Raw genomic sequence first — 25,735 nt, forward strand, 5'->3', positions numbered from 1 at the left:
GCTACTGGTTGACTAAGACATGCCTTAGATGCATCTCCATAAAGCTGCATCTAAAAAACAAGAAATAACAACACAATAAAAAAAATTGTATCAGTTACGACTAAAGATCACACAAACATGGCCACCCACATAGAAGTAAGAGCCTTTACACTGCCTCTATATAGTAGTTAGCCCCAGATAATACACTGCCCCAGTGTATTAATTACCCCTCCCCACACACTGTATCGACTATATATAGTAACTAGCCTCCCACACTGCCCCCACATAGTAGTTAGACCCACCATACTGCCTCCATATAGTAGTTAGGCTCCCGATATTGCTCAGAATTTAGGCCCTTCACATGCTGTAGTAGGCTTCCTATGCTTTGGCCCTAAGTGGTACATAGGTGCCATGTATCGCTTCAGCAGCCTCCTCTTTCCAGATTACCTTTGCCATTTTTGTGCCTAGTCAGGATGAGCACTGTGTAAAAAAACTGTAACGCTATCCCACTAAGCAGTAAGTTATGGCATGTTTAAGCCATACCCTACCACTTTGTGTTGAGATAGGTTTGCAGCATTTTGTCTTTGCATTTACTTTGGACAACAGGTATTTAGTAGTTCTTGTTTCTTTATGCATAGCTACAAGGATGCTCCCGCCACAGATATACAGTATACACTATCCCAGATGAAATATCAAGCCTTTTGTAAAACAAACAGTAGGCAATCATTGGAAAGCATTTCCAGTTTTTACTTGCTATAAATTATTTCTGAAAAAAATGCCTTTAACGCATTGTAGTGTTTTGTCTTCTTCGCCCCCTTTGATAGGAGTGACAGCACATAGGTCTCCAAAGAGAGCACTCTGTTTTGTGTTAGCAGCTGAGCGGTTTGCCTGATCTGTCTAGCGTGACAGATTGTCTGCAGCTTCAACAGACGGAATTGGAGACTCTACTGTGGAATTCATTAGGGGAACCGCACTGCTACTTACTCCGAGGGCCTCAAGTTTGAGCAGAACACCAGTCTGTTATGTATTCTAAGTGTTAATATGACTACGGCCTTCACTTATAGCACTGATCAGAGACACCATCCCAAGTCACGCAGCTTCTTGCATCTCTACAGCTCATCCTAACCTGTGTATTTGCAGTAAACTTCTCCATATATTCTCCATAAAAGAACAATTTTGGTGCATCTTTTTCTTAGTTCTTTGCATTGCATCGTTCCTTTGTTACGTTTCCTGGAAATGTATGAATACAACTGGGTTTACATTCCCCTTGATATTGTTCCGTCATTGTAGCCAACGTCACCCTTTGTAAAAATACACCTTGTTGACAGGAAGAATGGTAATGTTCAGTTGTCAGTTTATTCATCCAGTTCCTGGAGAGAAAAAAAAATTACCAGCGTTTCATGGGGAATACAAGCAATTAATATAACAGGTGTCAGGAGAACTGACAACTCCTCTTTAAAGGGATACTCTCACACCAGGTAAAAATTTTTAAACATGCTGTAGAACCTGTAGCTTACCTGTCTTCCCCAGTTCTAAAAACCACCAAAAATTCATTGGTTTCAGGTCTTAGTTCTGTATTTCATGGTTGTACTTCCTGGCTCTATTCTACCATTCCCAGGATGCACTGCTTTTCCTCAGCTCTTCATCACAGTCCTCCCTCCTTGTCCACTCCCCTCCCCCAGCACTCTTGCCAGCCGAAGAAAATCTAACTGCTGCCATTCAATGAAAACATACATTCAAAATAAAATAGTTTTCTTTAATAAAGTTGTATACAGTTTTATAACTTCATCAAATAAATACAAAAAAATATATATTTTTTTATTTCTACGGAATACCTCTTTAACCCCTTAAGGACCGTGGGCGTACATTTACGCCCCCGCTGCCTGGGCTTTAAGGCAGTAGGACGTAAATGTAAGCCCTGACGCGGTCCCGGGCTATATAGCGGGCTCACGAGCTGAGCTCACCCCATAGCGGGTGAGGACCGGCTGCTATCTGCAGCCAGGACCTCATCCTCAATGGCAGGCCGCCGCGATCGCACGGCCGCCCGCCACAGGCAGGCTGAATCAGAAGATCACAGATAACACTGATCCCTGCAATGCTATGGCATAGCAGGGATCAGTGTTACTGATCTAATGCATGTAAGGGATAGTTCCCTAAGGGAACTATAATAGTGTAAATAAAAAAATAAATAAATGTTTTACAAAATGCCCCAAAGCCCCTCCCTCAATAAAAGTGAAAATCACTCCCCCTTCCCATTTCATACATTAAACACATAGAAAGTAATAAAGTTAATTAACATATTATATACCGTAGCGTGGGTAGTCGCCCGATCTATTAAAATAAAACAATACTATTCCCGCACGGTGAATGGCATGAACAAAAAGCGGTAAAAAAAACGCAGAGATTGCTTTTTTTAAATGACATTTTATGTATAAAAAATTTTATAAAAAGCATCAATACGTTTGATCTAGAAAAAATGTTTATTAATAAAAACTAGAGATAATGACACAGAAAGTGACACCCCATACGACCCCGTAGGTGAAAAAATAAAAGCGCTATAGGAGTTACAATAGGGCCATTATAAATATGCCTATTTGCAAAAGAAATGTTTTACTGCTAATAAAAATGGTAAAATGATAGAAAACCTAGTAAACCTGCATAGCGCTGTGTTCAGACTGACCTATAGAATGAAGGAAAAATGCCAGTTTTACCGTAAAGTGCATTACATAAACATGGAGACCCCCCCAAAATTTGCGGAATCGTATTCTTTGACCCAAATTCACCCCATAAATTATATTTTGGGGGTTCCATCATTCATTTTATGGCTGATTGAAAGAAGCCATTACAAAGTACACCTGCTCCTGAAAAAAAACAAGCAGTTATGGATCCTAGAAGGCGAGTAGGAAAAAACGAAAACGCTAAAGTGACAATTGGCCCAGTCCTTAAGGCCATTTCAGGCCCGGTCCTTAAGGGGTTAAGAAACCTGCTCATTTTAGAAAGTCATATAATTCTACATGTGAGGTGAGGAGCTCTGGATAAATGTTATTTTCTTTAATTTCATGTTTTTCATAGATGACAACTTTTTCCATCCCTCTATTTTTTTTAATATATTAACATGAATACATACACACACTAAAATACATATATAGGTAGGTATAAAACGTCTTAAAAGAACAAAAGCATAAAATAGCAACTAAAGGTCAAAGAACACTAATATAATACAACATCTCCACAGCCCTTAGTTCTCTCGATGTATAATTGTTTGCTATGTAGTTAAACCCTGACCTCCTGATTATCTATTTATAACCATTGTTTTGTATGAGAGCATACGGGCCTCCTCTATACCTTTTCCCATAGACGCTATCCTGTTACTTGCTTGTAGCAGGAGACGGGACTCGGCGTTGATGTAACAATTAAACCATTTGCCTATCTGTCCCTTCTTCGTGCTTAAAATGTGTAATTATGTCAAAATCAATCGACAAAAGCCTGACATTCCCTATAAATCCCGGCAATGCACAAAGGCCAGTGCTAGCCGCGTAAAACACCTACTTTGTAACCGGTCTTAAAACACAGCTTCAGTGGGAATTGCAAAATAAAGATAAGGCTTATCCTTAATCGTTCCTTACACAACACTATAAATTGTCAGCAGCGGCTGTGTCTTTTATAGTTGAACATGTTACCATCTGCCATCTAGGATAAGGTAGAACAGTTCATCGAATGGTCTCTGAAGACCACTCGCCTCAGTCAATTCATTTCTTGGAATAAGAAGCCTGTTGAGTTTCGACAGAGACACTTTGTCGGACACCTAATAAGTAAATGTGGACTTATAGGCCTGTTGCCTTGCACTCAGAAACGTAAAATCGGTGAAGCTAGCGTGTCCAATTCTAAACTTAAGGCAAATTGAAATCCTGATTTTATTTAATCAATCGCCTTTGATTTATTTCACTAGTTTCTCTTATCTTGTATGCTTTTTCCATTTATACCTTATATATTCTATTTAGAATAATATAAAGAAGGAGATGCACCGCCTCATATCTCGGATCACATATGTCAGTGATTTTCAAAATGATCCTATAATTATAGTAACTAAAGGTTCTCGATGTTAATGTGCTCTGACGCTGCAATGATATTGTCACAATCCGCAGACACAAGTCATGATCTTGAAAACCTCGGCACCTTTTACACAGAGAAAACAGGAAATTAAAGAGGGGCCGTGCATATTAGAAATGTGCCACATGTGTTAGTTGTATACAAAATTGCAGTATGACAAAAAGCCCGTGAACAGATGTAACACCTTCTTAGGGTGGTATTACATAGGGCGATTTTTCGGCGATAAACGATTTCAAACGACCGATATGACAAACGACCTTAAATCATTCACCCTATTACATAGGACGATGATCGTTACTTACGGTCGTTCTTGCACTCGTCCTTTCCTGGCTTATAGATCGAGGAGTGACCGATTGATGTGTTATTACACCGAACGATGTTCAAACGATTTGTATACGATCAATGATGAAAATAGGTCCAGATTCTATCAAACGATCAACGATTTATACAAAACGAAACGATTATAGTTTAAATACGAACGCATTTTTAAACAATAATCGTTCTGTATAATACGGCTCTCTCTTTGGCCATTATTAACTAACAGCTACATCATTGCCCAATTTCCAAATAGCTAAGCCATTCCCCAAGTTTTATCTTATTGTTACTTATACCCCACCTTCGGGTAGGTGCCATACTGGTTACGTTTTGTATTTTAAAAGCTATTAGTTCACCAAAACCTAATCGACCCTCTAAGTGTTTTTCTTCCCCCAAAAATGGGACTGTCGGGGGCCGATCTACTAAGGTACAGTGACTGTGAAAAACTACAGGAACCCATTTTAAGAGATACCAATTTCCAGCTCTGTAAATGCAACCAGCATTGGGAGCAGTGGACGTTTTTCTGTTGGTTGCCCAGTGCACAGAGTTGAATATCGTGCAAAGAAGTACAGTGCAATAGAGACTAGTGATGAGCGAACATCCCAATGTTCTTTTCAAATCCCGAACACAAAAAAAATTATGGTGATCAGTCTGTGTTCGCCGAACATTCACAAACACATAACAAACCTACAGTAGAAGCGTACGTTTCGGTCTACAAATTATCGGGGGCAAAGCATAAATTATGCCATTGTATACTTTTTGGTCTACGCACATGCGTACAGATTGTCCGGCGCAAAGCATAAACACAAACAATTAGCTTCATGTCCGTACGAATATACAAACATTTACGAACATGTTTGCTCATCATTAATAGAGATACATGTCACCCTGGTATAAGATACCAACTCCACAAATACAAATTGAATGTAAATTGGGCCACTTTTAGCTGTTTTCAGGAGACTGGCCACCATCTAATGTATATGGAAGCCTCTTCCATCTTCCCGACAGATGATGTTAGGAGGCGGTATTGGGACGTCGGATTTCAGTTGCCAAAGTGGGAAATAAGGACAATGGCTGATCTTCTCTCTCTATTCAGAACACATGAACGTTTGGCCAAGTGTATGTGGGGATCGGGTGAGATACTGTAGCTGTTAGTCGAACAAACGTTCAGCCAACCTATTGAAACGTTGCGTAAACGTTCAGCCAATCTATTGAAGATGAATGGGTAGCTTATTGACATAAATGGCTTGTTCCTGTTACACCTGACAGCTTTGAATGCACATAAATCATTGGGAATCTGTAATCGTTTATATATCCAGAATATTCCAATGAATTAATTTGGTGTGAATTATAATATTTTGGGTCCAGCAATAACATAAAGTATTTGATTCGTTTCATCTTTTGATCTCTGGAACAGCCGTGATTCCAGCACATCCTGCTTTGGTACATTACGTGGAGAGCGTGTACTCTACTTGACATCTGACATCTATTCATGGACTTCACCCACGTGTGACGCTTTCCTCAGATACTGGAGCACTATAGTTGATTAGTAGGCTAGAAGAAAAACAGATTCTGTACACTGTGATCTGTGCCTAAATAGAGAGAGAACCACGGCCGAAATAGTCTTCGCTTCTATTATCTTTCCCCGTGCTGACTGCTGACCTGCCTTTGTCAGAAAATTCCTATGCCGTGATGATAAAGTTCTGGGCTGTGTAACACACTGATAGCTGGTGATCCTGTCAACATAGTAACACTCTAGAGAAGCAAAACAGTATGGTAACCCATTGGATTCTGGAGAGAACTCCCGGTTGTAAGAAAGTAGCAGATCCGAACAATATTCCGAAAAAATATTGAAATGGTGGTTGGGAATTTTCAGAATTCATATTTGGAAGAGAAGAGGTGTAATAGATAGCATTCAGGGACACAAAACCTGCATAGGACTTCAATGAAGACAAAAGTGTAGCTCATTGACCTATGTCTATAGGAGAAGCACATGTAGGGTTGTAATATTGCCACTATTCATAATTCCACTTACCAAGATATTCTGGTTAATGGATCAAGAAGAACTGTTAGGGATAATCTTAGGGGAATGGAGGTGTCAGGCTATTGGCAAACACCAGCCCCAGGCATTCTGAGACTAGGTTCACATCACGATTTTGAAGTCTGTTTTACTGTATTTATTTTGGAAAATGTACAAAAAGATGTGGTCAACCATGTTTTTGTGTACGTTATAAAATCTAAAGAATAACAGATTTTTTAGGCTATGTTCACGCAGCGTAAAAGTACGGCCGTTGTTGCAATCAGCAACAGCGGCCGTACTTTGTACGACTAGGAACGCCGCATGCTCTTCTATAGGATCCCAGCTGGAGCGTATACACATAGATGCGCTCGCATCAGAACACTGCGGCTGGAAGGATCATCCGGCCGATCTCATACGCCATGTGAACATGGCCTTATAATGTAAGTAAATGGAAAACGGATCAAAACGGATGGCATAGAACAGCACCCGTTTTTGCATCCATTTTCTGTCATAGAACGGATACATTAAACGGAGAGCAAAATCGTGATGTGGTGCTAGATTTTTGTTCTCAAAACCTAAAATTATTCCAAAGAATGGTTCATTTATTTAGCTGCAGTTGTACTTTGCGGTCTCGGGAGAGGATGAAGATTTGTAGTGTAGGGATGGATCTGTACAGACTGTGGCCTCTTGTTCTGTGGGGAATTTACTATAAAGAGAAACCTGTTCACTTGACCGGCTTTTATACATTTGCTGCAGGTTATAGATAACTTTGATCTAATGGGAAAAAATTGTGCCCACTAAATCGCCTCTCAAAAACGCCAGTTAGAAAGTAATGATGACATGTGCCACTCTCTTTCAGTGAGATTTTTTTGGCCAACCTGTAGGAATATACATGATACCTTTCCTACAACCCTGTTAGAGTGTTTTTCATGATAAGGGATCGGGGGTGTTGGGGGGGGGGGTGAAAGGGGAGTGGGTGGATAATTTCCTTGTACTTACTAGGTGTAGTGGTGCTGTATTAGGACTTTATACACATAGTAAAATATAAAGAAAGCCAAGAAAGCCTTTGTTGGTGACAACTGACATAAAATTTTATAGCCTTTCACCCCGGACAGATCCCAAGCATGTTTGTCCGTTTGGCACCCCTAAAATGTGGGCCATTGGAGATCAGATTGTGGCACTTGACAACTGCCGTCCAGCTTAGCTTAGGCCAAAACCTTTTTTGTCCGGATGTATAGGTTATTATAGAGTGTAAGCCCTGTAAACTTGTCCATCTTCTCAGCACATCCTTTCACCCTGACTGCACATGGTGCATAACATGATCCTATGTAAACACTGCGTCTTTCATGTATAAATGAACCAGGATAGTTAAGTGCTCTTCTTATCGGAGTAAATGTGCTACGCGGAGGCTAGTAATGATTTGAATGGGCGACTTTTTGAGTAAGTGCTCATTTGTACCTTTTACATGCATCCGTAGAGTAATACCTATCACGCACACGTATTGACATTGCTAAGCAAATATGACAGTCACGCTTGGTAAAGACACATCATGGCTATAGTCTGGGTGAATGGAGACCACTTTTTGTGTACAGAGTATGATCAAGCATTGATACGGTGCAATTTATTGAAAGCCTTTATTTTTCAGATGAGTTCAAAAACACTACGTAACCATTAAATTGTTATCCAACGCGTTTCTAGTGCGGTATTAGGTACTACGATTTATGAGGCATACCCAGCTGACCAAAATACTGTGTGTAATGATATTCTACACCCATCTGTTGGAAGCAACAGTGTTTCTAAAGCTATGTTCCCACTACATTTTTTCCTCTCAGTTTTTGAAAAGAAAAAATGATGTTCGTTCCAAAATTCGAAATCACATCCGTCATTTCGCTGTTTGGCCGCCTGTCACTGCAATGATGGCTGTTGGTACATTATTCTAGTTTGGGTGGACTGATTGGCCTTTGGATGCAGTGGCATAGCTACCATAGAGACAGGGTAGGCAGTCGCTATGGGGCCCATGCAGGAGGGGGGGCCCAGGGGAGAAAGTAAGAGCATGTGTTTAACCCCTATGTACTGCAGTGTGTAAGTGACCCAATGTTTACTTACATGCTGCAACACAAAAAAGGGTTAATAAGCAGAAGACAGAGATCTCTGCTTCACTGCTCTGATAACCTCTAACCTCTGTTTTCCAGCTGCTGCAATCAAGTAAAAAGGAAAATGTGCAGGGCTCCGTGCAGAGGTCAGGGGTTATCACTGCACCAGCAGTAAAGCAGATATATATATATATATATATATATATATATATATGTAGTGCGTTGGGGAAGGGGGCCCCTTAAAATTTTTGCTATGGGGCCCCGTGAATCCTAGCTACGCCCCTGTTTGGATGTGTCTTTAAATGAAAAGTCCATTGCATTTAATAGTAAAAACGGTGAAAGGACGGTGAAGAAAGAAAAACTGTGTGTGAATAACTAAAAAATATCGCCCGGTGTTTGCAAAAGACGCCCGAAAATAATTGTCACGATCATTATTTTGACGTCCGCGCAGACAATGTCCGTCGCTTTAAACATTGTGTGCATTGGACGTCCATCATTCCATTGACTTCAATGCATTGCATTGATGTTAATTAAATCCCGCCAATAACGGACGTCTTTTTAAATAGAAAAGGCGGACGCCGTTTTGTCTTTTTTTGAAGTGTGAACATTGTCTCATTGTCTTAATGTGTTGTTTTTCTTGAAAAAATGCATTGACTGGATAACTTTATTAGATTCAATAAGTTTTTTATTTTTTTGCATAAAATATTGTTTATTTTTGTATTGTATATCATTTATTATTATTATTATTATTATTATTATTTTATGTATTATTATGTTTTTTTCTGGTATCACAAGTACATTTCCTTTTATATTTTAAAGAAAATATCTACAGAAAGAATGGATCAGCCGATCCTTTGCTGTGTGGAAATAGCAGTGATGCTGGGTAAGTAAAGCTTTGTTAGTAGATGGATGTTTAGACAGTCTATGTTGTCATTGCTCTTATATTACTGTACTGAAAATGTGAAAGTGTGGGACAAGGGGTTAAAAATAAATTAGATAGAAGCTGTTTAAGTATATACAGTTATCTAATAAAGTATAATCTGTGAGCTGTATTACACAATAAACAGTCTTCATTGATGAGCGCAGCTACAATTGTGGATGTGTATATAGCATGCTTGAGCTTCTGTACAGGTAGAAGAGGAGAACTCTTGCCTTTTCTTTACCCAGTATTATCATTTTCTTCATAGAGCATAAGTTGCATTTGATCACTCTTGCAGCTGTTTATATACCTTTAGGTTTACCTGGCCAAACTTAAAGGGAAACTAGCAGACGGTTAGAAAGATATAGGTCGGTCTTAGCTTTTATGACTTCTGTGACTTACAGTTGAACAAAACAGAACTTAAAAGTGCCTTTGGGACCGAACTCTTACTTATCTAGAAAAAAAAAACTGCTCAACTGTAACCTGCATTTGCAAGACAGACAAAAATCTCACTGAGAGATATGATTATATGCTGCCCATACAGGTCTGTGGCGGAGGGAGATGGGAGGGTGAGTGTGTTAAGAGAGCAGGGGTAGTTAGCAGGACAAACAAGCTGCAAAGAGTCTACTTCAATGAAGAAGCTATGTTTACCTCTCTGCGCACCCCTGGCATCCTCTTATAGGCCTCTGGTGTCCCCTGGAGATGATCCCATCTCTACTTCTGAGACTCACTTGTCAGTGATTGGCTGATTGGGCTGACATCCCCGAGACAAGTCTGTCTCGGAAGTGGAGGCAGGATTATCTCTAGGAGACACTCTAGGAGGCAGCCAAAAAGTAAGCATATTGTCTTAATTGTTTTATATCTATCTATCTATCTATCTATCTATCTATCTATATATATATAATACAGATTTCCCTATTTGAAAAACCCCTGTAAGATGTGTGTACAGTGAATGGGAAGCATAATAGAGGCTAGGCTCCATACACTAGCTTAGGCAATTTATATAATTGTGCACACACCTGATAACGTATCCTGAAAGGTTACCTGATACAACAGAATTGCTTTACTATTATTATAAATTAAAGGTAAAGTCTAGGGATATTTAAAATCCTGCAGCCAGCAGGGGCAGGAGGGAATTTGAAACCAAGTAGGCACTTACCTCTTCCCGTGCCCACAGTGAGCAGCGGGACTGGCCTCGGGACCCCTGCCGGAAGTCACTTTTCCCCGAGTTGTGATGACGTCGCAACTTGGGGGAAAATGTCGATGAGTCACTGGACTGGAGTGTCCAGTAAATTAGCTGGGTTGTGACGTGTACACCCCGGATATCCCTGAGTCTGAAACTTTACTATCACCAGTTACAACATTGTTTACATATTGTGCTAAACAAGGGTCAAAACTTTTGTTTGGGCCTGGGTAAAGCTTAGCCTTGATCCATTGTATCTTAATTGGGGGAATGATTCACAACCCTCGATGACAACATTGCAGCCTGTTAATAATTCATGACTGATCACATCTCATTGACATACCTGTGACAGATCATATCGGAGACAAATTAATCTCGTGAGTCCTGTGATGACATGAAACAATATAAATGAAGGCTGTTTAGGGTTCAGCAGAACATTTATACAAACCAATAAATAGAACCATTGCGGTGTATGATGCACCCATCCATAAGGATACAATGAGAGCTCCAAATCCCCTGCACAGAAATAGACATAAAACATAACATACTCGCCGCCTGACTCCAGCACTAGGGACCACTTACCACACTGTTCCCCCACCTGCGCCAGCTGCGGCAAAACTACAAATCCCAGGACACCCAGCCCTAAGCTGTCCGGGCATGATGGGAGCGGTAGTTTTGCAGCAGATGACGAGCTACGGGTTAGTGAACAATGACTGATGGAGAGCTTAGGAGCTTGCTGCATACTGTCATGCATTGAACCCAATAACAACACAGTAAGCAGTGAGATACATTAAGGAATGAATCAGCAGGAAATGTAAGACCTAAAAATAACACAATGACAAAAGGTAGACACGCAAATCTGATACACCATGTATTACAATTTACTGAGAGGTGCATTACATACCGATCAATGGGTTTTCGGAATATGATAGAATATCTGCTGATTTGTTGATGCGGCTTTTCTAGGAAATCACTATATTAATGGTCGGGATATGGGATATCCAAGTTATCCCCAGTAAGAGAAAAATAGCTTACCGGGGGGCATTCTATCGCTGGGACCTTTACAATTACTAAAAATGGAGGTCAGCCCCCCCCCCCATGCATAGATGTCCAATAGAGAATAAATGCAGGGCTGGTTGTGCATACACAGCGCTGCTCTATTCATTTTGGAGGCAACTGACCTCTGTTCTTGGCATTGGTGAAGGTACCAGCAGTCCGACCCCCACCGATCAGCTACTTTTGATTTAGGTGTAACCCCTTTAGGCTGGTCCATATACATTCTTTAGTAAGGTAGGGGTCATGCCCTGTTCTTAAAGTAGACATACTCATTGTATACGTAACACTGCCCGGTAATAATGCCCTTCCTTCTATCGATGATTGGCCAATGAAAAAGATCATTAACCCCTTCGGGACCAGGCTAATTTTCAATTTTGTGTTTTCGTTTTTTTTTCCTTGTGCTTAAAAGGCCATAGCACTTGCATTTTTACACCTACAGACCCACATGAGCCCTTATTTTTTGCGTCACTAATTGTACTTTGCAATGACAGGCTGAATTTTTGCATAAAGTACACTGCAAAACCAGAAAAAAATTCAAAGTGTGGTGAAATTGAAAAAAAACAAACGCATTTCTTTTATTTGGGGGGGGATGTGTTTTTACGCCATTCGCCCTTGGGTAAAACTGGCTTGTTATGCATGTTCCTCAAGTCGTTACGATTAAAACGATATATAACATGTATAACTTATATTGTATCTGATGGCCTGTAAAAAATTCAAACCATTGTTAACAAATATGTGTTCCTTAAAATCGCTCCATTCCCAGGCTTATAACGCTTTTATCCTTTAGTCTATGGGGCTGTATGAGGTGTCATTTTTTGCGCCATGATGTTTACTTTCTATCGATACCTTGATTGCGCATATACGACTTTTTGATCGTTTTTTATTACAATTTTTCTGGATTTGATGCGACCAAAAATGCACAATTTTGCACTTTGGGATTTTTTTGCGCTTACGCCGTTTACCGTGCGAGATCAGGAACGTGATTAATTAATAGTTCGGGCGATTACGCACGCGGCGATAGCAAACATGTTTATTTATTTATTTACTTTTATTTAAAACCTGGGAAAAGGGGGGTAATTCTGACTTTTATTAGGGGAGGGGGCTTTTTACTAATAACGATACTTTTTTTTATTTATTTTTTCACATATACTAGAAGCCCCCCGGGGGGACTTCTAGTATATATACTTTGATCTCTCATTGAGATCTTTGCTGTATAGTTATACAGCAAAGATCAATGAGATCGGCACTCAATTGCTTTTGGCTGCTGCAGCCGAAAACAAACGAGTGCCGAGTCGGACACGGCGCCATCTTGGAGCGGTCCCTGGCCGGCTTCAGTAACGAAGATCGCTCCTCCGGGACAACGTCCCGGAGGAGCGATCTCCGCCACTAGACACCAGGGAAGTGCTGTATCCGGTAATCGGAGGCAGCTGTCATGTTTGACAGCTGCATCTGATTACTGTATTAGCGGGCACGGCGATCGGACCGTGCCCGCTAATACCGGCGGTCCCAGGCTACAAGCGGCACCCGGGACCGCCGCGGTTCAGAGCGGGGTCGCCGCGCTCGGTCGTGCGGGAAAGGGTTAAAGGGGTTACTTCATATTAAAATAATTCAGTATACAGTATTAGTAAGTGTACTCACTGTATATACTGACAGTAGACTCCTATGTACTTCATAGAGCTAAAATCAGACTCCCCCTCCTCCAGGCTAAGCTGCCCCGCTCTATGTTGAGTCTGCCCATAAGATAGCTGACATGGAGGAGCATATGACCATGCCCTGCCCACTGTGTCAAAAACATATACAGACTCAGTGGAGGACACTGGGGGCGGGGCATGGTCACATGCTCCTCCATGTCGGCCATCTTATGGACAGACTCACCACAGAGCAGGACAGCACAACCTGGAGGAGGGGAGTCTGATATTAGCTCTATGAGGTATACAGGGAGCTGCTGTCAGTATATACAGTGAGTACACTTACTAATACTGTACCCAGAACAGTTTTACTATAAATTGGCCAACTCCTTTAATCATTAATTAATGTCTATTTAATCATTTCTATCGAAATCATAAGAAACAATATAAAGACAGGAGCATCGACGAATCAATGCCATCTCCCATCAAGTCATCCTTCTGAAGGGTATTTAATGCATTATACACAACCCGCTGCTTAATTCAATATTTTGTGCTGAAGGCTTTAACCTCGGAGTCTAAAAATCTCTACGCGTCCCCTCCTGGGAACAGTTGTAGGTTTCTCCGGTTGATGATGAGATATGTGTTCTGGCGAAAGATCACAATTAATGTGCCAAGAATCATAACTAATAAAACAAGGTGGAAGCTAGATAATAAAGCAAGTGAACCACATATATACTGCAGACACCTGACAAGATGTTATTTTTATCACCATGTATTCCTCAATGTATTAGTGCAGGTGCAGTCTGAAGGGCGTCCGCACTGTGCAGACCATAGTAAGGTATACATAGTAACGTAGACTATGTCCCCATGGAGCTGGACACCTCTAACCTTTGTTCCCGAGTATCTCCTCCTCTATCTAACAGCACTCGGTGTCAGACTGGGATACCATGGGCCATGAAGGGAACTGGATTCTAGGCGACAACCCTACATCCACCAGTTATAACCAGCACCAAATCTTTCACATTACTATAGCGTCTTTGCACAGAGCTGTGTATGGGACCACCGATGCTAGCTCACTGATCGTAACCTGTCAGCAGGTTTACGTATAAGAGGGGGAGCTACAAAAGACTGCACTTAACTCCCAGGTGTGTGCAGCAATGCTGGGGGATTATATGTCATCCTCGAGCTGCTGAACAGGGAGGTCTACCTTTTGCTCACTATGAGGTAGGGACCACCGGGGATTTCTCCTTCTCTCCTGTGGGCCAGGCCGAGCCTGGCAGCACTCCATAGCATTCTGATTGCAATAGCTGAGGAGGTTGTGTAACTAAAAGCCTACCACCTACAATATTAGAAATAATTATATACCTGTAGCCTCGTGCTTCTATATGTTCACTGAGATTCTCTGTGCTATGAAATATACCTATAAATCACAATGGAGGGAGCAACATCCTGTATAATTGTGCTAATATAATATACTAAACAAGAGGTGCATGGGGGAGGTCAACCATAGCCCACAATCGGCAGTCTAATAAAGGAATATCAAATGTTTTCCTATGTTAGAGAGTAACCTGCTTGATTAGCACTGAACCCAATGACTGAGGGTTATAGCGTATGTACATTACCGTAGAGATTCTACGCATAGTGGAAGCCCAGTGTGATTTATGCTAATTGACAATTACGGATTTCATTGCCTTAGTTATCTTAAAGGGAGCACAAAGCGCCGTGTGTTATCTATTGTATCCTTAATTGTATTGTGGCCTTGATCCCCTGCCAATGGCATCTTTGATTTACGGCCTTAACAAACCATGATGAATCACCCTCACCATGGATTAAATATGTGACCGTTCTAGGATGAAAGAAAAATGGATCATACTTGTATAGCCTCTAGAAGTCATACATGCACATATACACAAGACGCTCTAGGGGTGAGGAAACTAATTCCTGCCGAAAGGGGAATTTTACAATAGTTACAATTAAGATAGGGCATGCCATGAAAAAATAAGTTCATTGGGAAAATCCCCTCAATGTCTTTTAGAAACTTATCTCAAGCTAAAGACTTGGAAATAAGTAGGATTAATGAGTCATCAATGGAAAAATCTTTTTTTTATTCATTCAAATCATCAGGTGCTGTATGAAATGGTGTATTCTCTCTAGTCTGACACAGAGCAGGAGATGTTTTCTATGGGGATTTGCTTCTGCCCTGGACAGTTCCTGTCTTGGACAGAGGTGGCATCAGTGAGTACTGTGTAAGACTGAAAAGAAAACAACATTTCCTGCAGGACATACAGCAGCTGATAAGAATGGGAAGACTTGAGATTTTTAAATAGAAATAAATGATACATCTATATAACTTTCTAAAAACCAGTTGATTTAAAAGAAAAAGATAACAGAGGAGAACAAAGCAACATTAGTCATTCTATCAAAAATGTTCTTTATAAAACATTGGCATTTTTAGGTATTCAGGCCTCCTCCTAACCAAATACATTCATTGTTACATTGTATTCACATCTTGCTCTGGCTTCTAACGCAACATTCCGAACAAATAATATTTTCCTGGACCAAATAAATACAGCGTAGACGCGTCCTTCAGCAATCATTTTCTCTAACTCCTGGAGAGTCTGGCACTATGTAGCGTAAAAAGCCATTCTATTGTAATTCAGCCACTTTAGATTAGCTGTATTTAGATGTTTTACTGCTTTGGTGTTCTTTATTTTCCCTTGTATTTTTCAGTTTGATCTGTTTAGATACTGTATATGTACCATATGTAAAGTATCTGTAATCTATCTATCTCCTATCTAATATATAACTATTCTATCTACTGTATCTATGGATCTATCTATCTATCTATCTATCTATCTATCTATCTATCTATCTATTTATCTATCTATCTATCTATCTATGGATCTATCTATCTATCTATCTATCTGTCTTTCTGTCTATCTATTTACAGTGGAGAAAAAAATATTTAGTCAGTCACCAATAGTGCAAGTTCCACCACTTAAAAAGATGAGAGAGGCGTCTGTAATTGACACCATATGTAGACCTCAACTATGGGAGACAAAATGACAAAACAAATCCAGAAAATCACATTGTCTGATTTTGTAAGAATTTATTTGCAAATTATGGTGGAAAATAAGTATTTGGTCAGTAACAAACTTTCATCTCAATACTTTGTTATATATCCTTTGTTGGCAATGACAGAGGTCAAACGTTTTCTGTAAGTTTTCACAAGGTTGGCACACACTGTTGTTGGTATGTTGGCCCATTCCTCCATGCAGATCTCCTCTAGAGCAGGGATGTTTTGTGGCTGTCGCTTGGTAACACGGACTTTCAACTCCCTCCAAAGGTTTTCTATAGGGTTGAGATCTGGAGTCTGGCTAGGCCACTCCAGGACCTTGAAATGCTTCTTACGAAACCACTCCTTCGTTGCCCTGGCGGTGTGCTTTGGATCATTGTCATGTTGAAAGACCCAGCCACGTTTCATCTTCAATGCCCTTGCTGATGGAAGGAGGTTTGCACTCACCTCTCACGTTACATGGCCCCATTCATTCTTTCATGTACCGGGATCAGTTGTCCTGACCCCTTTGCAGAGAAACAGCCCCAAAGCATGATGTTTCCACCCCCATGCTTTACAGTAGGTATGGTGTTTGATTGATGCAACTTAGTATTCTTTTTCCTCCAAACACGACAAGTTGTGTTTCTACCAAACAGTTGCACTTTGGTTTCATCAGACCATAGGACATTCTCCCAATACTCTTCTGGATCATCCAAATGCTCTCTAGCAAACTTCAGACGGGCCCGGACGTGTACTGGCTTAAGCAGTGGAACACGTCTCGCACTGCAGGATTTGAGTCCCTGGTGGCGTAGTGTGTTACTGATGGTAGGCTTTGTTACATTGGTCCCAGCTCTCTGCAGTTCATTCACTAGGTCCCCCCACGTGGTACTGGGATTTTTGCTCACCGTTCTTGCGATCATTTTGACCCCACGGGGTGAGATTTTGTGTGGAGCCCCAGATAGAGGGAGATTATCAGTGGTCTTGTATGTCTTCCATTTTCTAATTATTGCTCCCACAGTTGATTTCTTCACTCCAAGCTGGTTGCCTATTGCAGATTCAGTCTTCCCAGCCTGGTGCAGGGCTACAATTTTGTTTCTGGTGTCCTTTGACAGCTCTTTGGTCTTCACCATAGTGGAGTTTGGAGTCTGGCTGTTTAAGGGTGTGCACAGGTGTCTTTTTATACTGATAACAAGTTTAAACAGGTGCCATTACTACAGGTAATGAGTGGAGGAAAGAGAAGACTCTTAAAGAAGAAAAAACAGGTCTTAGAGAGCCAGAAATCTTGATTGTTTGTAGGTGACCAAATACTCATTTTCCACCATAATTTGCAAATAAATACTTACAAAATCAGACACTGTGATTTTCTGGATTTGTTTTCTCATTTTGTCTCCCATAGTTGAGGTCTACCTATGATGTAAATTACAGACGCCTCTCATCTTTTTAAGTGGGAGAACTTGCACTATTGGTGACTGACTAAATACTTTTTTCCCCCACTGTATCTATCTATCTATCTATCTATCTATCTATCTATCTATCTATCTCATATCTATCTATCTATCTATCTTTCTAACTATCTATCGATCTTTCTTTCTTTCTATTGCGAAAGACCTGAAAGCGTTCACTCATTTCCATGGAACGATAATTGTTACTTGTGATCGTATTTGCGATAGTTTTTTCTTCGCTATTTCTTTGCTATTGCGTTCATATCTACTGCGAACGACCAAACAACGTCTTATTCAATGCGAACGATTTGCGAACGTTTTGAGAACGAGCAACGATAAAAATAGGTCCAGGTTTTATAAAGCGATCAACGATTTCTCGTTTGGTCGTTAATCGTTAACTGCATTTCAGCCGAACGATTATCGTATAGTTTCGAACGATTTAACGATTATCTGAACGATAATCGTCCAGTGGAATAGGGCCCTTACAGAGTGAAGATCCAACAGCACCTTGTGGAGGCTATCCAACAATGGCAACACGTACAAATAGAGGGACGTACACTAGTTGGCCTACAATCCCTGGTGTATGCACTGCAAACCTGAGTAGAAAGGAAGATCCAACAGTGTCCAGATGAATAATATGCAGGTTTATTCAGATAGTGGGGTATAAGAGTAGCAACGTTTCAACCCGTAGGTCTTTATCAAGCATACTATAGTGACTAGTCAAAAGTTTTGATCAGTTGGGGTCTGGATGCCGAGACCTTCACAGTCACTAGAATCAGCAGAGAGAAATACTCTAAATACTTCTCTTTCCGTCTTTTGTCTCACTGCAGTAGATGGATTCAATAGAAAGAAGTGCTTAGGTGGGTTTCTCTCAGCTCGTTCTAGTGACCAGAAGGGGTCTCAGCAAACAGACCTTGACTGATCAAAACTTTTAAAAAGTCTCTTTCATATCAAAAAGACCCGAGGGGTCGAAACATTGCATTTCTGTTCCAGATCATGTGAAATAAATCTTTTCTGATTAAGCAACGGAGGCTGCAGGACTTTTTTTTTACTATACATTCCTATAGTTTGTCAGGCATTTCTTGTAGCACTTTAACATATGAATATACCGAAAATTTTGAAAAAAGACATGACCGCATAAAAATGACAGAATTAAGCAAGTGGGCTTATCAAAATATTTACTAACTAGTTAGTTTTGTAAATTTTGCTGAGGACCAGATCAATGTACATTATCTGGATGTGTGGCCGTGTCTTTTTTTCCAAATTAGGCTGGGTTCACACTAGGTTTTTGCAATCCGTTTTTTGGAAAAACTGCATTTGTGTGCATCTATTTTGATCCATTTTTCCATTGACTTCCATAAAAAAAAAAAAAGGAACAGTTTTTTTAACGGACACAAATATGAGGTTGACTTTGTTTTTGTGTACGCTAAAAAAATGAATCCGTTTTAATCCACCTTTTCTTTTACAATGGAAGTCAAAGGAAAAACGGATCAAAACAGATGTACACAAATGCATACGTTTTTCCATCTGTGTTTTCATCCATTTTTGTAAAAAAAAAAACGGATCGCAAAAACGTAGTGTGAACCCAGCCTTGGCGGTACATTAATAGTCTCCTCTTTTCTGCCATCCACAGGAAATGCCCTGAAGGTTTTGTTTGTTTGAAAGTCGGCAAAAACCCCAACTATGGTTACACCAGCTTTGACACCTTTGGATGGGCCTTCCTTTCTCTTTTCCGACTTATGACGCAAGACTTTTGGGAGAACTTATATCAACAGGTAATGGAAGTTTTAGACATCATTTCATACCACTTTGTAAAGGATTTTAGTATAAAAAACTGAATATTTCCTAGAATTCTAAATAATGTTTTTACATACTTCTAATGAATATTTGATTTTACAACTTTTTGTTTTTATTATTTTTCTCCCCCCCAGACTTTACGAGCTTCAGGGAAGACATACATGATATTTTTTGTCTTCGTCATTTTTTTGGGTTCATTTTATCTGGTGAACTTGATACTTGCCGTGGTGGCCATGGCTTATGAAGAACAAAACCAAGCCAGCATTGCCGAGGCAGAAGCAAAAGAAAAGGAGTTTCAACAAGCTATGGAACAACTAAAGAAGGAACAAGAGGTTAATAGAAATGCAAATGAAACTAAGGGCAGATTCACATGTTCTGTATATACACAGTTTGTCAGTACAGTAGCGCGGAGATCTAACTGTTTCAGAGCTGATGGCATCTTAATGAATGATGATGCAGGGAGTTCTGATTCCGAGTCCATTCCGTAGCAATACAGTCTGTGCATGGACTGTATAAAGGGAACATGTGAATGTAGCCTCCGTCAAGGCTTACATTTATGATTCAAGCTATGCATTACCTATACAGTTTTCGAGTGACTTGACGAATTATATAGAAGCGCAGATGTCAGCTAAAATCTTTCTATGACAATTACAGACAGTCCGTAGCAGACAGATGGTTACAGCTTTATTTCAGCTCTATGCACTCTGCTGGTCAAATATCTGTAACTTTTGTGACTTATAATAATGTTATATAATAAGATATGTTTAACTGTAAAACGAGGCAGATCTGTCACTTTCTGTAGATCTCTTAGAAGGCTGTTGGGTGTCTATGCCTGCGGGACAATATTGTACATACTGTACACTATAGGAAGGTATAAGGCACACTATTTAATGGATGTATTATTGTGCAGGGACCACCTACAAGGTTAGTAAACAAGTACGCAGAGGGTTAAATTACCCCGATGATTATGGAACGGTGAATACAAGCATCCTTTTACTTGGCTTTGGTTATGGTAGTGTTAACCAATACTGGAATGGCGTCTCATTTTTAATGTACTATAGAAGTCCATTTATTTTTTTATTTTTGGGGTAAATAATCTGAAATCAATTTGTGTGATATGGATGTGTTGTTTCCCTTGAACAGATGCTGGCCATCAAAGGTACTGATGGGGGTTCCTATAGTTCATGTGAAATGTCACCATTCAGCACCAAAAGTGCCAAAGAAAAAAGAAATCGAAGAAAGAAGAAAAAATCTTCTGAAGTTGACGAGTATAACGATGATATAAGAACTAACAGAGGAGAATCCGATGAAGAGAGTGGACGAAAGCCGGTAATTTATGACTTTAGATAAATTCGCAGTCCAACAGGTCATACACCTATCAGCCCTAACATTGGTTCTCTGGTGACAATGACCCCTGTCTATGGTTGGGATATTTTAGGCAGCAGGTGAATAGACAGTTTTTGGGTTTGATGTGTTCAGTGCTAAAAAAATGGGAAAGTGCAAGGCTCTGAGTGACTTTGACGGTGGTAAAATTTGGGATCACTAGACAACTGGGTTGAAGTATCTCTAAACAGCAGATTTTATAGGGTTTTTCCAGTATAGAATGGTTAGTATCTACAAGAAGTGCTTCAAAGAAGGACAACTCAAATACTGGCTATGGGGTCATAAGTGCTCAAAGCTTATTGTTGTTTATCGGGAATGATGTGGCTCATCTGGCCTGATCCCACTGTGAAGCTATGGTAGAACAAAAAAACTTGCCACTGTTTATGATGGAAGGGTGCTTACTGTGTATTGGGCTTTTTATCAACAGTCTAGGCTAAAGCTCCTATCAAAAGCTCCTACATTGAGCATGTGAGCATCAAAACAGGACCATGGACTGATGGAACTAGATGGCCTTCTTTGACGAATCATGTTTTGGGCATTAGGGTTAACTAAGAGAAGAAAAGAGGTAAATCCCTTTATAGCTTTGGCAGTAATGGCAGCAGACCCTCGTAGCAGGATAGTTCAACCCTCAAAGTGTTTAAAATTGCTTTGAGTTCATGGTATTGGCCTCCAAATAAAGTCTTGGTACTAGATACCACAGGTCACCTTTGAAGGTCTTGTGGAGTCTATTTTTTCATTAGCCAGAAGTTCTTGTATCACATAAGATAGAGATAGAATATAATCATTAAAATCATGTTTGTAAAGATTCACATTATGGGCAGTATAACCCTATGTATGTTCACAGCCGTTGACCAGACTCACTGAGACCAGATCTGGACAGTAGATTTACTTTAGATGTTCCTTCGGAGATGTCTTTAATTTATAAATCACTCATCTTTGCAGATGAATATGGGCTAAGTGCACCTGTTCATGTTCTTCGGAAGGAAGTAGCCACTGTGCTCGTCTTTCAAGCAAATAACATGTCACGTCTTTCTACACCTATTTGTTTGTAGCTAATTTGGATCAGATTAAAGAGTCTCTATCAGTTCTTCACAGTTGTCGCGTCACTTGACTAAAACAGCAGTTACTCTACAGGGAAGGAATGACTTCTTTCGTAACATTTTAGGTCATTGAAGCATGCACCTGTTAGGCACCATACATACCGTACAGCGTATTATTCAGTCCTATAGTTTATCCTTAGCTTTAGTTGGTCTTTAAAGTAAAAGGTTTGGTTTATGACGCTACAGATTACATTACAAGATAGAGAGTGAATCATTGTTATTATCATTCACCAATGGCTTATGCTTTGCTTATTTTTTAGTCTCTTCTTGGCATCGGCATTGGACCTCTCTCTGGTAGACGAAGGAAAAGCAATGGAAACATATTCAACTTCCGTCCAAGAGACCTCTGCTCGGAGACTGATTTTGCAGACGATGAAGTAAGCAACGCCAGTTATGGTCACAGAGGATCTTTGCTTGTTCCACGGACGGGAAGACGCCAAAGTATACAGAGCCAGACAAGCGCCAACTCTTTTCCTAACACACCCGGGTTCACACAGAATGGCAAGAGGAACAGTTCGGTGGATTGTAATGGAGTGGTGTCATTGGTTGGAGAAGCTGGCACCTACTCCAACCCAACTTCTCCTGGAGGATTACAGTTGCCAGCAGTCATTGTGGAGAAGACGGGAACAGAAGAAAATGTAAGTTATCCATCTAATTATGCAATTGGGTATTTTATATAAGTAAGAGCAAAGATTTCAAATGGTTCATAATGTCTTTTTTTTACTCTACTCTGTGCATGATTTTATGTCTACGGTATATTTCATCTTCTCTTCTATGCAGTGTGCCTTGAGTTGCAGAAATATACTTTTATTTCTGAATTGTTGCATAATTTAAGTTTTCAGGTCTCTGTTTTCTTTCAGTCTCTATGGTTGGTTTAAAATATTTTAGTGATTTTGTCCATTCTATAGAGACGAGTGAATGGTCCCTGACCCTTTCTATACTATTATATTGTGTTCTCTTCGCTGGCTACTCTGTTCTAAGTCACTTAATACACTGCAGCTCAGATAACTAGTAGTAGTTTGATTCACTTCTAAGAAAATCCCTGCTGTTTGCCTGTTATGTTATACTGTGAATTTCACCTTCATTTTCACAATTTCCTCTTCCTGTTTTCTTTCTTGAATGGGATCTCATAAAGCAATATGATTGTTGAGGGTCTGACTTTTTGTGAGGATAAAGTGGACTGACTTCATTGGGACCGCGCTGCTTTTCCCTTCACACCTGGGTGATTGGGGAAGTTAAAAACTCAAAGGATGGACCCTAATGGTTATAAATTGATGCCATACCCTAGCTGCCATCACTTTAAAAGATCCCCTTAATAGAATTTTAAGGGGTTGTCCAGACTAAACCTATTTGTGATATGATGGTCAGGGAGGCCCGCCCTGGGTGGGAGGAAACGCCTGCCCCTCTAGTGCTTCAGTCGGTGCTTGGTAATAGACCAGCGCCATGCGCGAGAAGCGGGCCACAGTTCAAAAAAAGAACCACGGCACTGGCTTCCCTGCACCAGCGCCATTCTATTCATATGCAGCACTTAAAATTAATGTCCACACCTGCCTAAAATGTTTGCACTGGACTGTACAGCAGGGCAACTACAATGTATTTTGTTTCCATCTAGGCATTTTGGCCATAATGGCTATGCAAGTAATGAGGGCTGTATCAATGTAATGGGGTACAGTAGCAGCTCTAAGGGCATGGTGATCCTAATGAGAATAGTGTGGTTCATTAGAGAACTTTTTATCTGTTAAAGACACTATAGATGACATAGGGACACTGGGGGAGATTTATCAAACATGGTGTAAAGTGAAACTGGCTCAGTTGCCCCTAGCAACCAATCAGATTCCTCTTTTCATTCCTCACAGGATCTTTGGAAAATGAAAGGTGGAATCTGATTGGTTGCTAGGGGCAACTGAGCCAGTTTCACTTTACACCATGGTTGTTAAATCTCCCCCAATGTGGTTATTATAGGGGTTTTGAGCACTTGAAATTTTAGGATTTTGCCGCTGTCACAATTATAGGCAACCTGTGGCTCTCGCTGTCTGGTTTATCATTGGTCGTTTGCCCAAAAGATTATAATTGATAAACAGATGACTATTTGCTACACTAGAAAAATGGCAGCTAAAATGCTAATGTGTTGATAATTTATCTCCACTGGTTTTTCCAACTAAAGTCCAGAGATAGTGTGAACAGCGGTAGTGAAGCGAAAAGTAACCCAAGGTTAAAATCAGTCATGTTAATGCTGGTGGAAATGGGCTAGGTGTCCCACCATGACGGATCCTGTCTAATGAATCATGCTTCACTGCACAACATGTTATTCTTGTAGTGAATTATGGCGCCATAATAAAGTAAGGTTACAAGTAGCTACAAATAGAGTATGTAGCATGCGCTTACACTCTGCAAGCACAGAGCGTGCCGTACTTAGAAAATAACATTAACATTGACAGCAAGAATATCTTACATCGCCAACTGAAATGTCAATGTGGGGTAAGAAGGCATGACGCTTGGTTATGATAAGTGGAACCAGTTCAGCACCATGAGATTAGGCAGAATTCCATTGCCATAAGAGGCTTTATACTAAGTCTGAGTCCAGCTGCAAAAAGGGTTGGAAGAAGCATTATCAGGAAGCTCTTCGTCTGCTCTTAGGGGTTTATCATTGAGCAATGCTGGATGGTGGAATACACACAGAACTCACAGGGTTCTCTTCTCAAATCCCTACTTCTATTCCTCTTAAAGGGAACCAGTCATTACTTTCATGCTGTTGGGTAGTGCCTGTGGCTTCTGCCTGACTGGCCAGCTTTAATTACATTACTCCCTGTACCAAAGAGACCTATAATGGGAGGGGGTAGCCACCAGAGACCACTCAGATCACTTGTGGTTCAGACAGCATGAACGTAATAAGTGGTTTCAAGTCTGCTTCAAAGCATTTTCAGCTAGGTGAGGCATGGTGTATGACCTCTTATAACAGTGATATTTAGGCTATGTTCACACACGGTATAAACATCAGCTGCTATTTGATACTCAAAACAATGGTCATTATTTTGAGTGTCAACGACGGCCATTGTTTAGCATGTTCCTAAGACTGACATTGCAATATCAGCCGTAGGAACATAATTTTAGCTCATTGTTGACTGCTGTCCTGTTTGGGTGTGTCCTATAATTATATTACATTGACTTGTTTTTACGAAAAAGAAGGTTGTGTGAACATAGCCTTAAGTTGAATATAGATTTAGATATAACCTGTACTGTTGAGCGGAGAAGCTGAGCAACGTTAGCCCGAGCGCAAAAGCTCTGCATTTTACTCCCAGCATCTGGGGAAGTTGGATGCCTTCCTAGGGTTGCCATGAAAACATGGATACGGCCTATGGCTGTATACATCTTTTCCAGGGCTCCCTAGGGGGGCATCCAACTTCCCCAGATGCTGGGAGTAAAATGTAAAAAATGTTGCCGAACCTAAACTTTTGGCAAGTTCACTCCAGGCTCCTGACAACCTATGCATGCCATATCAACTGAAATAAATGTACACAAGGCATACACAAATGCATTTATTTTACCATATGGATAGTCTATACACAATATAATTCCATTAACTTATTATACACAACTAGAGATGAGCGAGTACTAAAATGCTCGGGTGCTCAATACTCGAGACAAATATTTCCCG

The 25,735-nt window shown here is 40.4% G+C and overlaps 1 protein-coding gene across 1 annotated transcript in view; it reads left to right on the forward strand.

The window, feature by feature from the left end:
- Window positions 1-25,735, forward strand: part of LOC138783756 (sodium channel protein type 5 subunit alpha-like) — a 317,116-nt gene that overhangs the window by 126,843 nt on the left and 164,538 nt on the right. The window contains exons 8-12 of the mRNA XM_069958852.1: window positions 9,337-9,400; window positions 19,434-19,575; window positions 19,732-19,929; window positions 20,741-20,926; window positions 22,341-22,718. Of these exons, the coding sequence (XP_069814953.1) occupies window positions 9,337-9,400; window positions 19,434-19,575; window positions 19,732-19,929; window positions 20,741-20,926; window positions 22,341-22,718 (968 nt within the window). The remainder of the gene's footprint in view (window positions 1-9,336; window positions 9,401-19,433; window positions 19,576-19,731; window positions 19,930-20,740; window positions 20,927-22,340; window positions 22,719-25,735) is intronic.

This window comes from Dendropsophus ebraccatus, chromosome 2 (assembly GCF_027789765.1).
Source record: "Dendropsophus ebraccatus isolate aDenEbr1 chromosome 2, aDenEbr1.pat, whole genome shotgun sequence".
Taxonomy (NCBI): domain Eukaryota; kingdom Metazoa; phylum Chordata; class Amphibia; order Anura; family Hylidae; genus Dendropsophus; species Dendropsophus ebraccatus.